The sequence below is a fragment of the Lutzomyia longipalpis genome, chromosome 2 (assembly GCF_024334085.1).
Source record: "Lutzomyia longipalpis isolate SR_M1_2022 chromosome 2, ASM2433408v1".
Classification (NCBI taxonomy): domain Eukaryota; kingdom Metazoa; phylum Arthropoda; class Insecta; order Diptera; family Psychodidae; genus Lutzomyia; species Lutzomyia longipalpis.
The window spans coordinates 10,756,854-10,773,493 of record NC_074708.1 but is presented as its reverse complement, the minus strand read 5'-3'; the positions used below and the strand labels follow the sequence as shown (position 1 = coordinate 10,773,493).

At 34.5% G+C, this 16,640-nt stretch overlaps 2 protein-coding genes across 7 annotated transcripts in view; both read left to right on the top strand.

Moving 5' to 3' along the window:
- Window positions 1-16,640, top strand: part of LOC129790699 (transmembrane protease serine 9-like) — a 776,474-nt gene that overhangs the window by 605,181 nt on the left and 154,653 nt on the right. The window lies entirely within an intron of this gene.
- The window catches only part of LOC129790667 (uncharacterized), an 82,224-nt gene that overhangs the window by 44,701 nt on the left and 20,883 nt on the right, over window positions 1-16,640 (top strand). For all 6 annotated transcript variants that reach the window (XM_055828295.1, XM_055828298.1, XM_055828294.1 and 3 more), the window contains 4 exons: window positions 7,336-7,527; window positions 7,792-8,299; window positions 10,436-10,668; window positions 10,831-10,911. In XM_055828295.1, the coding sequence (XP_055684270.1) occupies window positions 7,336-7,527; window positions 7,792-8,299; window positions 10,436-10,668; window positions 10,831-10,911 (1,014 nt within the window). The remainder of the gene's footprint in view (window positions 1-7,335; window positions 7,528-7,791; window positions 8,300-10,435; window positions 10,669-10,830; window positions 10,912-16,640) is intronic.

Sequence of the window (16,640 nt, the reverse complement as noted above, 5' to 3'; positions counted from 1 at the left end):
GGCTAATGTGCACAAAAAAAAGATCTTCAGCATAATGTTTACAAGGCTTTCAGAGACACGATCTTGTGATATTTCTGCTGTTAACAATAATAAATAAGTTAATTTAGCATATGTGCAATGTTGAGGTATTATTTGCAATCAATTGCCAATATAAGGTAAACTATTTGTATACTATTGCCGCAATTGCCTCATTCTTTGATTTTTATAGGCAACAGAGTGTTCCATGTTAGACGTATGAATTGAATTTAAATTGAATAAAAAAATTGAACTTTTCCTAATAGGTGTAACAAAGCTTCAATGATATAGGTTGAATTTGGGTCATCCTTTGCTTATCATAAAAAATTGATTTATATCCATATATTCCATATATTGTTGAAAAAGTTATTTGTCGTAAAGTTTGCTACTCTTTCTTTTTGACTTTATTCATGCATTTATCTTTACACACCCGCTACAAATCTAACCTACCATACCTCCTCTCAGTGGATATACTGCGAATACCTTGTCTATGCCTAATGCTGCAAAATTATTCTCTCCTCTGCGTCTCGCACATTCTTTGCACCTTCTTCCTTCGTCCAATCATCATGCCACAAAATGTGCGCAATGTTTGTGGTGTTGGAGTGTGGAGAATCGACTTAAAAACACATAAATCACATAAGAATTATCTAATGTTAGTGCAGCAGTACTTGGTGCACTTATTATGGCGAGTTGCGAAAATTGATTTTCTTTAACAACAATCAGGAAATTACAATATCTCCTTCTCATTTCGTCCCATTTGCACTCATTTTCTCAATGAGGCCAAGTTTGCTGCGAGCGCAGGGATATGCGATTGAAATGTTTATATGAAGGAAATTTGATATGATGAAGGAAGACAGAAATGGAAGAAAAGGAATACACAAAAAAATTGCAAATATAACTTAATTCGATATATGAATTTGTAGAAAACAATTTTAATCGAATTTCTCAATATTTGATTCGTTCTGCCTCCCCCTCACTTGAACCCATTTTGCCAATCTAACAGTCATTTCTTTTTGATCAATTATATGTATGTACCTTCCACATCTAGAGACTGTATGTTGTATGTATGTAGAAATTGGTTTTGGTCGGGGGAAAAAAAGAGCTCGCACCCTCCCACTTTGCATATTTTATTGAACACAATAAATAAATGAAAGTTGCCATGTCCATAATATTTATCGCTTTTTCTCTCTCTCATCAGTATCAACTCTTTGTTTGTCGATATTTCGGCAATTGCGTTTTGGATAGACAAAACATTATTCGCCCAAATAAACCATCTGACATTCCTTTTTGCCCGCGCCTCACATATATATACGGAAATTACCAAATTTCATTAATACCGCGGGGCAAACGCCACGCTGCAAATTCGAATTTTGGGTAGGAACATGCGAATTTATCTCTTGCTTTGCTTTTATTGGTTTCCCCGACAGTTGAAACAAACTCCCGACAGTTAAATGTCTTTTTTTGTTGAAAATATGCATGTAGTAAGGAATGATTAGATCAAATTGAACATGTGCTCATCCTCGTTAGAAATAAAAGAGGGTTGAAAAAAAAGGTGAAGAACCCAATCAGCAGAAATGAGAAGGAGGGTGCTTTAGTTTGGTATTTGAAATTTCAACGAATATATCATGTTGATTGAATTTTCGGAGTTTGTAATGGAAACTACCTATAATTTATTTACGACAATTAGTTTCAAAAATGTTATAGCTTTAGATATTCTTTCTTAATTTATGTTTCAAAGCTTGCAGCATAATCTGAATGAATACCTACATATTTTATAGCATTTTTCTAATATAGACTTTCGTTTTGAATTAAGCTTTTTATGAGATAAAAATGAGGATAGAAAAAGCTCTAAAAAGTGTTCTTGATTGTTCTATCTACTGAACTTTGTACTTATTAACAGATAAAATTTCCTGAGCTTCTTACTAATAATTGAATATTTTTTTAATTCTAAAATTATTATCCAACTTTTACACCCAAATTAATAAAATAAATTAACTCACGTAATTTTATGTTGGCGCTAACTTTTAGTATCATTTTAAGAGAACTATTTAATTAAAATATTTTAATAGCAATATTTTGACAAAACTTTCTATAGAAGGTATACATATTTTTTGTGACAAACCACCCCCATAAGTACAATACATAAGAAATAAAATCAATATTTGTGATTTATGTTTATATCAAGAAGATCACAGAGCATTGCTTGCAAGTTCATGTTGGGATCGAGGGAACAAAAAATTTCCCGAAGGTGGAATGACACGAAAATGAGATGTGAGGAGAGGAGAGATGAAGCGCTCACCACAAAGAAGTGAGAGAGCATGGAGATTTTCAATCATGAAATCGACAGAATTTTGCACAAAGCGTTCTATTAGCGTTTTGCTGTAAATTGCGAAACGATTCGTTCACTCTGTGACTAATTACGCAATTTACGTTATATCTAGCGAAACTATGTCAAGAGACGGAGATGAGCATTGTACGCTAGCTCAGCTCCAGCATAGATCCCTCGCGCGTCTTTGCCGAGAAGCCAATATCTCCCAACAACCGTGTTCTTTTTTTTCTCCCTCGCGCGTTGTTTTTCTGCAAGAAGAAAAAATTGCATTTCCACATCCACCGTGCGACATCATCCGCGATCGCACACATAGTTTTTCCTCTCTCATGAGCAATGAGCTTTTTTTCCCGCGCGCGCGAGAGAGATGTTCAAAACCACACTGTGAAACGTGTTCAGCAGTGTATTATAGGTGTTGGGACGCAAGAAGATGAATAATTGTTGTCCAATGGCAGACAAAATGTGTTCACTCAATGCTATTCCCGTGAAACCATCAATAGATCGTGAAGGAAAAGTCACACAGAGTATTGAGACATGCCGGCGAAAAAACGATTTACCTTTTAATACCTATACACGTCGTTTGCGATATTGCTGATTCGTTTCTTTGCAATGATTCATTCCTACCATTTTGCAAAAGTTTAATTTGATTAAATGGAGAGGGTGGAAAGTTAATTAATTCATCGTGTTCTTTTTTTTTCTCTCTCCTCAGCATAATGTAGTTTTAAATGTAGCCAATCTTGTTGAATTAGTTTGGAAGCTTTTGAAAACAACCACCAAAAAAAAACACGCTGCATAGAAAAAAAAAAGCTCCCGTGATCTGAAACTTTTGATAAGTTCAATTGCTTTTGCATGAAATGAAATGTTTATGCTGCCAAGTCAAATGTTAAGTAGTTATAATTTTGTTAAATGTCTCACATTGAAATTTGACGCTCCTATGGGAATTGTAGGTATGTGTAGCATTGTGGAGGAAAATATTTCATACGGGGAGACACAAACTCGACAAAACAACATGATTCTCCGTGGTTGAAAGTCTTCTTGGGCACTCGATGTCGACATTAATGGAACACACCAGTGCAAGATCCCATTGAGCAGAGCAAAAAAAACTCCATCGCATGCGTGACATTTTAATATAGTTCGCGTAGTGTTGAAAAAAGGAGAGACCAACAATGCCTATCTGTATAGTTTAAAACATAAATAGCCACCAACTCTTGTACATCTCAATGCAATGTACAAGAAGTGAACCAATTGAGTGTGGAGTGTGAGTTTCTATAACGTTGCAAGGGTATTAAATAATACATATCTCACTGTAGAACGCAGAGAGAGAGAATGGTTGAAGAAGAACTGCGTGACCTAGTTTCTCTCCACACAACCCACGTTCTTATCAAAAACCCATGCGCATTGACCCCAAGAATTTACGCCTACGTAATTATTTTACAATCACCTGAAACAAAAAAAAAGTGTGCCAAAAGATTTTTTTTTCGCACAAAACTCTTATCATTCCATTTATTATTTCAAAGGTGATGTATTAGCAAAATGGTCAAATTTTATTCCCACGAATACGACGTGCATGCGTAGAAAATAATTACAGCACTATATACATTAATCCACTTCCTAGAAAAAGTCTTCAATTATTTTGGGAAATGAAAAAAAAAACGGATTTAAAGAAAAAAATTAGAGTTCTTGCAATTTGTCACAATTTCTCTTCAAATGCCAGTCTTTGTTCTTCTTCACTGTCAAAAGTTACGTCACTTTAAACTCTTTTCCTTTATCAAATTGAAATGATAGCGAATTTTTTGGAGACAACCTATCGCCACCTCAATGGCATTGTATAAAGGCCATGAATTGACATTACATAAATCCATTATACCGCGTGAGGAAAAGTCGAACTTTTTTAAATTTCTTTCTGGATTTTATTTTTTCAGTGAAAAAACTTTCTTTTGACAAAAAGTGGAATTAAGCTCAAGTGCAACGGTTACGGGATTTATTTTTCTTTGAAGAATTAGCAAAGATATGAAGCTTTTTGTGAACAGTTTTTCAGTGAAACTTTTTAAATAATTTCAGAGTTGAAGAAAATATTACAAAAATGTTAATTTTTCATCTGTTTTTGATATTTAGAATGTTGACTTTTGTCTTTAATAAAAGAATTTTCTTTTTTTTAGTCCAAGCCATGTCCAAGGTGTCCCAAAGTAATCTAATAAAATAAAATACTTTACTCGTGGAATTTTCTCCCTTCTGTCTCATAGAAATTCATGGTATTCCGGTGTACACAGCGCCTAATGCAACAAAACACCCATGACCACATTTCTCCAACTCATTTATTTATTGCACACGATTATCCATAGTGATAGCTTCACGAAAAATGGACTACAACACACTTCTCACGCCCGCAACACAAAAAGCATTCTACTCGCATTCCTCAAATGCTCTCCCCTTACGGAGACTTTCCCCGGGTTGTGCTCTTGTTGTGTGTTGAAGAGAATGAGGTCCACCAAACTCAGGGAGCTTTTAAATCTCTGAATAAATTACATTTTACCTGTACATATATATATAGAGGAGAGGAACTTGCTGCTCCATCCCAAAAGCTCTATATGGGCAAAGTTTTTCTCCACCTTCTCCCACTTTTTCTTTCTCTCTCTATATAGTGGCTTATGCCGCCCCCTCTATAACTCACTCCCGCCATAAGATTTTTGCGTACATTGTGCAATGTCGTGCACTCGATATTACCTCCACTTTTTCTCGCTAACACGCATTTTGCATTAATTAACTTTTCACTCATATCTTCACTCCCAACTTACTCCCAACCATTTACTTTGAAACGTCTTTTGAGATGGAGTGGAACGATCAGGCGAGACTTTCAAATTCAATATGAGTTTTATGAGAATACTTTGAAGGTTTTTTTTTTCGGAAAAATAATTTCCGTCTAGACGAGTCTTTATTTCACTTTTGTAAAGTTTTTTTTTTTGAAAAGAAAATAAATGTTTGAAGAGTAATATGATATATTTAAAAAAAGTTATGGTTTTCATAATATTGCATTACCTTCGTAAGAACTGAATTGAATATTTAGGGGAGATCGACCTTAAATGCATTTGGTGAAGAAGATTATTTTAAATAATTTTTTAAAAGCTCTAAAAAAAAAGTACTTTCATTAAAATGCAACAAAAGTTCACTGAAAAAATACAAAGATGAAGATGCAAAGAAATATAAAAATAAGATTTGATTGCAAGATTTCGTCGTTATCAAATTTATGTTTGTGAGATTGTTTTGAAAACATTGCTTCGGAATTTCTAGAAAGTATATTCAGAAAACTTTTCTGGGAAATTTAATACTGTCCCTGCATTTTTCTAATTTATATGTATGTATATACATAACTATCAGCAAAACTTATAGGTATATAATATGTTATTTCAATAAATCATGTGATAAAGTGAGAATTATAAGATTTTAGGAATATATTATCACAGTTTTGACAAATTTCTCACATTTTTGAAAGAATAATGCTTTTAATTTTTGACTTTCTTATTTTAATAACGAATTTAGCAGTAAAGAAAGGTAGAAAGATTTCTTGAGCCTAATACGAATTAGCGTTTCTGCAATAAATATCTTCTTTGATGAATCTCTTCCACTTCCTTCTAATTAAATTCATTCTGAATTGCTTCTTAAATTGCTTCCTAAATTGATATGTTTGACTGAAAAGAAGAAATTTTCAATTTGTGCTCTGCGTACACACCTCTCAATTTATCCCTATACTTTTGCTTCCTTCTTCTTAGTGCGAAGATTTGTAAATAATCATGTGGATGGTGGCGGTCACGAAATGGTGAAAAAGGGAATGATAAAACGCCAATTTATTGAGCCATATCTGTCACACCGGAGCACCAGAAGAGCACCAAGTCAGGAAGTTGTCTTGCATTGTGGTGTTGTGAGGAGAACGAGATATTTAAATTTGTTGGCCACTTGAAAATCTTACTTCTCCACAACGCAACTATTTTCTCGCTCACTCTCACTCTGCTAAAATCACGGCGATAGCTGACCGCGTCTGCTGGTGGAGATATATGGTGGTTAAATTGATATGGTGAGAATATTAGGGAATAAATCACGGAGCTTGGTGAATTATTTATTCACAAGCTCGGGATTGCGAGTGAAAGGAGCGCGAGGGAGTCGTGTGAAGAAAATTGAGCAATTTAGTAGTATCAAGTACCAGGCGCCTCCACTGGGTGATGTTTGAAACTTTTGCAAGCATTTGGTGCTATGTTTTGTTATTTTTTTCAGGTATATTTTGCATTGGAATTGCTCGTTTACATACGCCTGTTTAAATATCATTCCCAATTCGTTTCGCATTTGGCAATAATTGAAATTCTTCCGCCTCTGGAAGGTGGGAGATGCATATAAAATGGCATAAATGTCCGCGCCCGGTGCGGGTAGTTAAAAGAGGTGGAGGGGCCTAGTGAAGAAATATTGCAAGAAAATGACTTCTTCTTAGTGGTTTTGCGTGTGTCTTTTCTCTTTACCTCCTTTGGGTCATCTCTTCTACCGCATCCCATGGACTTTTTCAGCCCATTTCTTCATCGTCCACTCGATCCCGGGATGTGTGCTGTACAGCAGCCGTCCATCCACCAACAATCTGTTCCACTGCCAATAATAAATCAATCACCTAAATGCTAAACATCTCCCTCGCACCATGAACAAATACATATAGGGTTCCCTCCGCTGAGCATTTATGAAAAATATTCAGAAATGTGTAATAATAAATAAATCATACGCCTCTTAAATACCATTTCTCATATACACTCTACTTTGGTTTCTAATGTTCCCACACCGAGTTTCTAACTAGCTTCCAGGCAATTCGCTTTTTTTTTCTTTGAAAAATTTTACGAGCAAGTGGTTTGCAAAAGAACAATCTCTCTGCCACTCCTCAGTATTTACTGTATTGAAGAAAATTAAATGAAAAGTTTTAGAAATCTTTAAAAATAAACCTTTTTTTGTCTTTACTCTCACAGGTAGTCCTGTCGGCTTGCTCATCCTACTTCCAAAGTTTATTTCTGGATCATCCTGCCAGACATCCAATTGTGATATTGAAGGACGTTCGCTTTGCCGAATTGAGAACACTCGTGGAATTCATGTACAAGGGTGAGGTGAACGTGCAATATTGCCAGTTATCAGCACTCCTCAAGACGGCCGAGTCTCTAAAGGTGAGTTGAGGAGACTGTCAAGAAAAGAAATTGCAGCTCAAAAGCAAACTACATCGTAGAGATTTTCGCTTGAAAATTAAGTTTAAAACTTTCGTTCAGATTAAATTCCTTAAGGATATTACTTGGAGCTTTTCTTAAACTCTGAAGCTTTAAAAGAAAGAAAGAATTAGTCCTTGATTGAATTAAGTTTATCAATAAATATAATTTTTGAAGCTCTGCCTCTACAATTTTCCTTTTATTTTTTTTTCTCATAAAATTTAAAAGGTAAAAGGTTTGGCAGAAATGACAAATCAGAGCACAGCTCCTCGGGAATCTGAGAGAGACGCAGAACGCTTACGATCCCACTCGAGTATCCCACTAAAGTCGGAACATTCAGACACAATTCCCACGTCCCCGCTTAAGAGCACACTGAGCACTTTGGTGACGTCCGGTGGTGGTAGTTCAGGGGGCGCAGGATCGTCCTGTAGTCGCGTTGGGGAGCATCAGGCATTAACTGAGCGAGGTACACCATCTCCTACGGCCCACCGGCATCAGCAATCTTCATCTCCAACACCACTGGCACTCTATGGGAGTCGCCGGTTGCCCAGAGATCACCCCGATAGGCCACCATCCATGGAGACAACCATGGATGATGAGCCGCTGCAGCTTTCCACGCAATCCACAACCGCCACGACCACCACCACCACAGTCACCTGTCTCTCTGCCGAAGAGCGCCCCACCTCGCCGGATGATGAAGATGATGATGATCACATGATGCAGACGAATGACGTGGGTAAGTTCCCATTATTTTATTTATTTTGTTGTTGATGTTAAATAAGATCTATAAGTCTGTTGTATGTTCACAGCATATAACATTAATGAACTTCACCCCATGGGCAAAAGTAGAGCCACTTTTAGAGCGTATATAATCACTTTATTAAAGCAAAGTACAAGACCATGGCGTGGTCGCAACTGCCAAAGAAATATTCCGATCATTTGTATTGCAAGATTAAGAGATTATCTAAAACAATCTATAAATAAAGCGATTGGCTATGTGCAAACTTTCGCAACCTCTGACCCAGAACACAGATGTTCGTGTGTCTGAACACACACATGCCATTTTGAAAATTTTACTAATCCCCACAAATATATTTACAACCATCCTCACAATACTCACAGCGAGAACTAAATGACTTAATTGTAACTAGAAAAAAATACAAGACTTTGCCAACACCCTAAAAAGAAGTCAAAGAACAAGAAAAACAAAATCCGACAAAGCTTTATATGAGAGAGTGAGATAGATTCATAAAGGTCATAATGTGGAATTATCCACTAAAGCATGATGACTTTTTCTGATGTCTGTCAACATGGCTCAGAATCTGGTCGCACGAATTTAGGCATAAATTACCACCAACGTCATAAAATGATTAAATTGCCAAATTTAGTCGCGTTGACGTCACTCTAAACACGGATGACGTCCACTGAACTAATTTAGTTCTTGAATGCACCACCACACAGCCATGGTAATGAAATTCCATCCCTGGGCCTGCTCTAAAACAAATTTTGGGGTAGGACTAATTTGCATACAAAATTGCAAATTGGGGGGCTTTCAAAAAATAATGAACAAAGTGAGAGATAAGCTTTTAATTTTCCAACTTCCGATTAGGTAGGTAATTAGTGTACCATTAATAGGATGGGGCCAGAACAAAGCTTAGGCTTTCAATATTGAATTACAAAATGGATTAGTTTAGGTTTTTGAGGTACAAATTAGACCTCACAGGCTGAAAGATTTAAATGCAGATTTGAAGTTTTGCGGCATTCAAAATTTCTTTTTTTTTCTTGCAAAATTTAAATTTATTTATTTATTATTTTTTATATTAATGACGAAAACCCATTAACGTCTATCTTCTATCAAGACGTGACGTAGTTTAATAAGAAGCCCTAATGCTAATTGATCATCAAGTAGCAGGCAGAAAGTAATTATTATTTTTATTTGTCAAAGCAACAAAATAAACTATTTCAATAAAAACGAGATTAAAGATTATTATTTTATTTAAAAAAAGCTTTAAATATTTCGATATAACAGAAATACATATCGCACCCAAGTACAAACTGCGTTCAGTTCTATTTGTCTTGATATTCCAAGAACCAGCGTCATAGTATCATAAGCCTATATAGTCAAGAAATCTTAAAATATCTCCTAGAATTTTTTTCTATAAATGTTTTTTACCCACAATTAATTATCAAACTTTAAACTAAAAAAAATTACAAAACAAAAACCATTCGAGCCAGGTAAATTTTTATTTTTATTTTATACTTCTTTTGATGTTTTTCTTTTTATTGAATGCTGGTACACTTGAGAAACTAACCAGCTGCACTTTAAAGTTTCGGTGTAAAAACTAAAACTTGGTGATTAAATAAAATAAAATAATTTATTTTTAATTGCAAACCAGTACGTGAGCGGAAAACTTTATAATTTTTAGAAAGATATTAAACAAAGATCGTTTTGTTTTATTGTTTTAAATTAAGTTTTTGTACAAGTATCAGATGGATGTGGCATTCAAGTTGACTTGATTAACTGATGTCTCTTTAGGTGAATTACAGTGATAAGCAGGTACAGATCTCCTGATTCAAGCAGAGAAGAAAAGTCGTGAAACGTGAAATTTGTGAAGAAAATAAATTTTTCCTTGGCAAGATGAAACTTGAGCCTTTTCATAGCTTTTAAATATTTGCAAATATCCGAGAATATTCAGTGCAGAACATATTCTAACAATTATTATCCCCTTAATAGCCCTAATATCAATGCATTTTATATACGTCTTGATACAATAGAGATGTCAATGGTTTCATAAATTATTTTTTAGGCGGTGAAGAAGAATCGGGAAAAATACAGAAAGAATCTCACATGTGCCCTTTTATTTCTTCGCAGGTCTCAATATGACGCTAAATTCGTCCGCGACGTCCTCCATTGTGGTGCCCGCAACGTCTGTGTCCTCATCCGAACTGAGGCCGGCGTCCCGTGGCGGGCACACGACAGCCACCTGCATCTCCAGCAGCAACAGCAGCGGCGGAGGTGTAGGACCACCGGCACAGGTCAGTCCCAGTATGCCAGAACCGATCGCGGGCCCCTCGGGCATGGGTCCCGTGCAGCAGGTGCCACTGGTAAGTGTTTTGTTGCTCTTTTACTGACCTTCACAGTCTCTTTAATCGTGCAAAAAGTATGTCGCATTTAAGCAATAATCTCAGTCTTAATTCGCACACGAAAAAAAAATTAACATGAGCTTTCAAGCCTAAAATAAATAATTTTCTTTTCTTGCCATGCAGTCGCTGAAAAAAGAAATCGACTGGGATCGAGGGGACGACAAGGACAGTTCATCGTCTGACTATCGCCACTCCCACGAATCAGTGAGTTAATCCAATTTTTTTTCTTAAACTTTGTGCTCTCTTCCTTCTCTATGTGTTGTTACATCTTTTTACCTCATTGTCGGTGTTTTTATAAGATTTCTTTATTTTTAATGTATAATATTATTTTGTGCCTCCCATAAAAAGAGAAATGTTCTTTATTTTCCACCACTTTTTTGAGTGATCAAAAGACAGAAGAACTATTATCGCAAACTAAATGTATCTCTGCGATGTCTTTTCATTTCATTTTTATCTCTATGTTGCATGGCTAGAGACTGTAAAAAAAAGAGCAGTGATTTTCTTTTTACCCCCCAAACACATTATTTTCCAACTCCCCATTTTATTTTTCATGTGCCAACAAAACAATATGTCAAAATGCTCCCAAATGACGAAAGTATACGGAGCTTTTGCACATATGGGCAAACAAAGTAGAGTAAAAAAAAATACATAATACATCGAAGCTTTGTGAAAAACGCGAAAAAGAAATTTGATAAATCGAAGAAAATTTTCACTCCAAAAACCCATTTCTGGGTGTTTTTTTTAAACCCCCCAACTTCCCTTCTTTTTTTTTGCTTTTTGCGCCTTCTCTAGGCAATAAATTCCCCAAAGAAGCAATAGGAGAGAGAGAAAGAGAGTGGAAAAAGAATGAAAATGGAGAAAATCGATTAATCCTCAACCTCTTCCACCCTTTCTCTCTTACATATTGCATTCTTTTTCCAAACTGAACCCCCCTCGTGTAGCCTACACTCTCTTCCCACGCTATATAGCCATAGAACGCTCAAAATCCAAATTGCATGACACTCTTTCGCCTCAAAAAACCCTATATATCCTCCCTGTTTTATTATAGTATAAATGTTGCACGAGATTTTGTGTCGTCGTCGTTGAAATTATTATTTTTATACACATACATATACGCTCAAACATGCCATTGTGCACAAATACAGCGAACAACCACCCACTAATTCTCGAGAGAATAAGTTACGAGTCAGAGAGAGAGAAAGAGCTTTTCGAGGGGTGCTAAAAAATATGCAGGAAAGTTCAATAGAAAGCACAGACTTGCACTGCACTGTTACAAATGGGTAGGCTTACTTAAGAATTTAACAGTGTACTTTGATAACTTTTTAATCTTTACGAAATATTTTGAGACGATGGATTAGAATATATTTTTGAAGAAAATTGTGAAATATTAAATCAAAGAAATTAAATTGCACAAAAAATTAAAAAGAAAAAGCGAACTAAAATGAAGAAATATTCAGTAATTCTTAGTCATGTGCGTCCGTCAACGTCTTAGCAAAATGTTTAAGCCTTCGTTAAGTTTTTTTTATCTTGAAGATATTAATCAAAAAAATTTAAATACAAAAATTGTCAAAGGAATATTAACGAAAAATCTTGTATTGTGTTTCTTAAATAAAAACTTCTTTCGTTAAGTTATACGTAATCTTGATTAAAACTCTTGAATTGAATAGGTACTATTTGATAAATTTAAAATCTATCAGACTAACGAATTCTTTATCGAAATATCCTAATAATGTGGCATCAAGTTTAAGATGTATTTCGTTAAGTTTCTATAAAGTTGTAATATATTATTGTTTCGTTAAGTTAAAAATTAGTTCCAAAAATGAAAATCCTTCTAAAATATTACATAAAGTCACATAAAAAACCACTATAGGGTTAACCTGCCGCGAAAATGTTGGCACAACCTCTCACTGCCAAATTAAATCAATGCTCTGTGTGTGACCAAATTGCAGTGGCGCAATTGTGGGTGAAATTCGCCCCCAAAATTTTGCTCATCCACCAAATCACGATGGTAATCCATGGCTTCTGCCACTAAGTAATGTGGAGTAAAGCAGTGGTGTTGTGTGTGCAACATAATGTCCTAGAATCATGAATTCGTCGTCGTCCAGACAGATCGATACGGGACGAAATGCGACGTTTTCCACGAAAACTATGTACATTTCTGCATCGTGCACACACACAAACCCCTCTTTCTCAATCCACTTGCGAATTTTTTTTCTCTCCCTTCAACGTCTTCAGAGCCCTGCATTGAGAGCTTTTCTTTTGTTACCGCTATGGAGTAAAGAAAAACTTTTAACACTTTTTCCTAAATTGTGACTAAAGGGTTGGGAATAGAAGATCCTTACAATCCATTTACTAAATGTACCTCCTTTGTCTTCATTGTATAAAAAAAAGTCAAAAGTTCATTTTTTATTTGTGTTGGAAAGTCAGGAAAAACTTGGGGAAAAGTTCTCTCAATTATGTATCCTTCGATCTTTTTTTTTTTAAACCAAAAAGCTCTGAACTTTGAGAAACAATAGCCTAGAATATAAACACAATTAGTAGTTTGTGTAAAAATAAGTTGAGTTCTCTCTCTCTCTCTCTCACTCTCTGCTCTCTCTCATTCTCTATGTCTCTTAAGATAATTTAAAACGAACTACCCCTAATAGTATGCAACACACACAACACATGATTCCCATTCAGGGCAGTATTAAGGGGATAAAAAATATTCAGAAACTCAAAACAAATACATTTTATGCATTCTAAACTAAATTTTTAATAAAAAAAAAGAAGTCAATAATTTTAGTGAAAAAAATAAAATAATGTGTTGTTTAAATTAAAAATCAACATCAACATTTGCAAATAATCTCGTTAATTTCAATAATTGCATTGAAAATAACATTTTGCTCTTGTAACTACTGATAGTTCTAATAATTTTTTTAAGCTGTCAGGGTTAAATAAAAAATGAATTCAATGCAATAATTGAAATTTGGGAAATATTAACTTTATATATAAATGTCTTTTCAAACTCTATATGTATAACTTTTAACAAATTGATGTCTTTTTGGTGTAATAATTTGTTCTTTTTTCAATGTGTATGTAATATTTTTTTTTGTTCAAAATTCCATCAACTTTTCTTTTTTATTTTTTTTTCCTTTTTATTTATTTTTTTCAATTACAAATTATTGTCAAGAAGTTGATCTACGTTTTTTGGATATGGCTGTGCTATATAATATTTAATACCAGTATTATATAATATTTGATAAATTTTATATATTTTTACTATATCACATTAGTTTGTTCTCTCTCTATCTCTCTTGATGATTGAAGAAACAAAAAAAAAAGATATGATTGAAGTATTTTACAATGTTTTTTATTCTGTTTGTACCATTTAACGCCAAGACGATATCAAATCACTGTGCAATAAAAAACGAAGAAAAAACCAAACAACCAAAATTTTGAACCAAAAATTGTTCCAGCTTTTCGTTTCACAGAAATAATAAGAAAAAAAATTGAAATTGCATTGACACAATTTTTAACTGGATTAACCATTTTGAAAACTAAACTGTCAAACTTGTCAAAAATGTCAAAATGACAATTTTTTGGAAAACTTTTTGAATAAAAATTTTTCTTATAGTGAAAAACTTTTATATAAATAAACAGATATTAAAAAAGAAATGGTCCAGTTAAAAATTTATTCACAACCAAAAAAACCGCTTATGTTGATCATTGTAAATGAGATTGAATAAATGTGGATTTGGAATGTAAGTCCGGCTCCCAGACAAAAATCGAACCTCAACTTCTTGAATTTGTCGCTTTCAAGTAAAACAAAAATGAAAATATAAAATGCAAAAAATATAAAGAGTTGCATAGTAACACACAGATGAAGAAACTCTTACAAAGTTATTAACAAAGTATAATTTAGTTGTTTTATTATCAATTTTCCAAATAATAAAAATGTTGATTTGTAGATTTTTTGACTTTTACCTTTTTAATTCGATAATACAGTTGACATTATTTATACAAATATAAATTTTATCCTTCTCTTACTCTGTCTCTCTCTCTCAAAAAATATATATTTGAGAAGATTTTTTTTGAAAAAAAAAAACAAAATAAAAACTTTCCCACTGCAACAAATCAGTGGGTGTAAGTTGTGCACTATTTGAAAATAAGAATCCAGTAAAGTATTCAATTGCCATCCCTTTTTAACATATTATTTTATTTTAATAAATCCTCTTACATTTTAAATACCTTTTTTTTATTACGAAATATACATTTAGAGTAGAAATTATCCTCAGTAATGTAAAATTTTGTTTTTGGCTATTTTCTCTCAATCTTTATTATTGTTTTCTTTACATTTTATTACCAATATTTTGTATTCATTACCGGTCACAAAGAGTACAAAAAAAAGATAATTTTTAATGCCTAATCAGAAAGACAGATTTTGTAAAAATCAAAAATCAAAAATTAATTAAATACACTTTATTTAAAAAAAAACCAAAAAGGAAAAATAATATTGATTGAAGAGAAGACAATTTGCAAATTAAAATTTTTAAATAAAAATTATTAACAAAAAGTAAAAATTTAGATCAAAAAAATGGCAATGCAATGAAAGATGAGAAAAAGAAGTTGATGGATTTTTGTTTGGTTGCAGGAAGCGACGCCGGCGGACGCCCATGAGCGTGGGGGCGGCGGTGGGCCCATTTTCCCTTGCATGTATTGCGGTGCCTCGTTTCCCCATCAGAGCAAACTGACGCGTCACATATTGTCACATTCGCTGGAAACGCTCAAGTATCGCGAAACGCCGCACCTGCTGCATCCGAGCCACCTATCCAACCTCCTGCCGCCGCAGCCACATCCCGCCGACCTAGCGTCGCCCACACAGCACTTTTCTGCGGCGGCGGCGGCAGTGGCTGCCGCGGCAGCTGCATCATCGCGTTCCTCCATGCTGGGTGACAGCCTGGAGCCACCCGACGGACTCGCGACACCCATGGAAATTGAATTTGCCGCCGCTGCTGCTGCCGCTGTAGCCGCCTCGAGTTCCGCCGGCGGTACGAGTGGTGTGTCAAGCGGCGGTGGTAGCAGTGGCGTCATCAAGAGTGAACAGGGAAATGTTGTTTTGTGCAAATTCTGTGGCAAAAGCTTCCCAGATGTCTCAACACTCATTACACATTTGCCCGTGCACACCGGTGATAGGCCATTCAAGTGCGAATTCTGCGGTAAAGCCTTCAAGTTGCGCCACCACATGAAGGACCACTGTCGAGTACACACAGGTGAGGAAGCTCCCTATTTTTTTTTTAATCTCTAATTTAATTACAAAATCCGCTCAAACACAACAATTAATGAAGAAAGAATTCGGGTTTTATTGAATTTATTTGATTTTAATTATTTACGTATTCCCTGAAGTGTTTAAAAGGGTGATTGCAAATAGAAGAAAAAACAGTGAAAACGATTTTTAAAGAGTCCCTCTTTAAAGAAAGAGTAATTTTCCTATAATTTTTCCTTTTTTCAGATCATCACAGAATCAAATCTTCTTAGCTTATCGTGATAAATTCTATAAGTTTTGTGAAAAGAAAATTCAGAAAAACGTTTTCTTTTTAAGAGAAAATTAAGATATAATTTTCATTCTAGAATTTTTTGTCTTCTATACGTGTTAAAAATATAAATAAGGAAAGAAACAAACAGTCAAAATCTTTTAAAAATGTGTCAGAATCTTATAATCGACTCCATAATTTTTTTAATTTAGTGGCAAACTTTTTTAACAATTTATTTTAATCAATACTTGGGCTGGTGAGTTTTGTAGGTTTCGTATAAATTTTTAACACCTCAAAGAAATTTTCCACAGAACATACCCTAATGAATAATCTGTGATTTTTCTTTCAAACGCGTTTCATGCGTTTAATTGCTCTCTGGAGCACACACATGGTAGACGTACAATGGATAATTTTCACATTTTC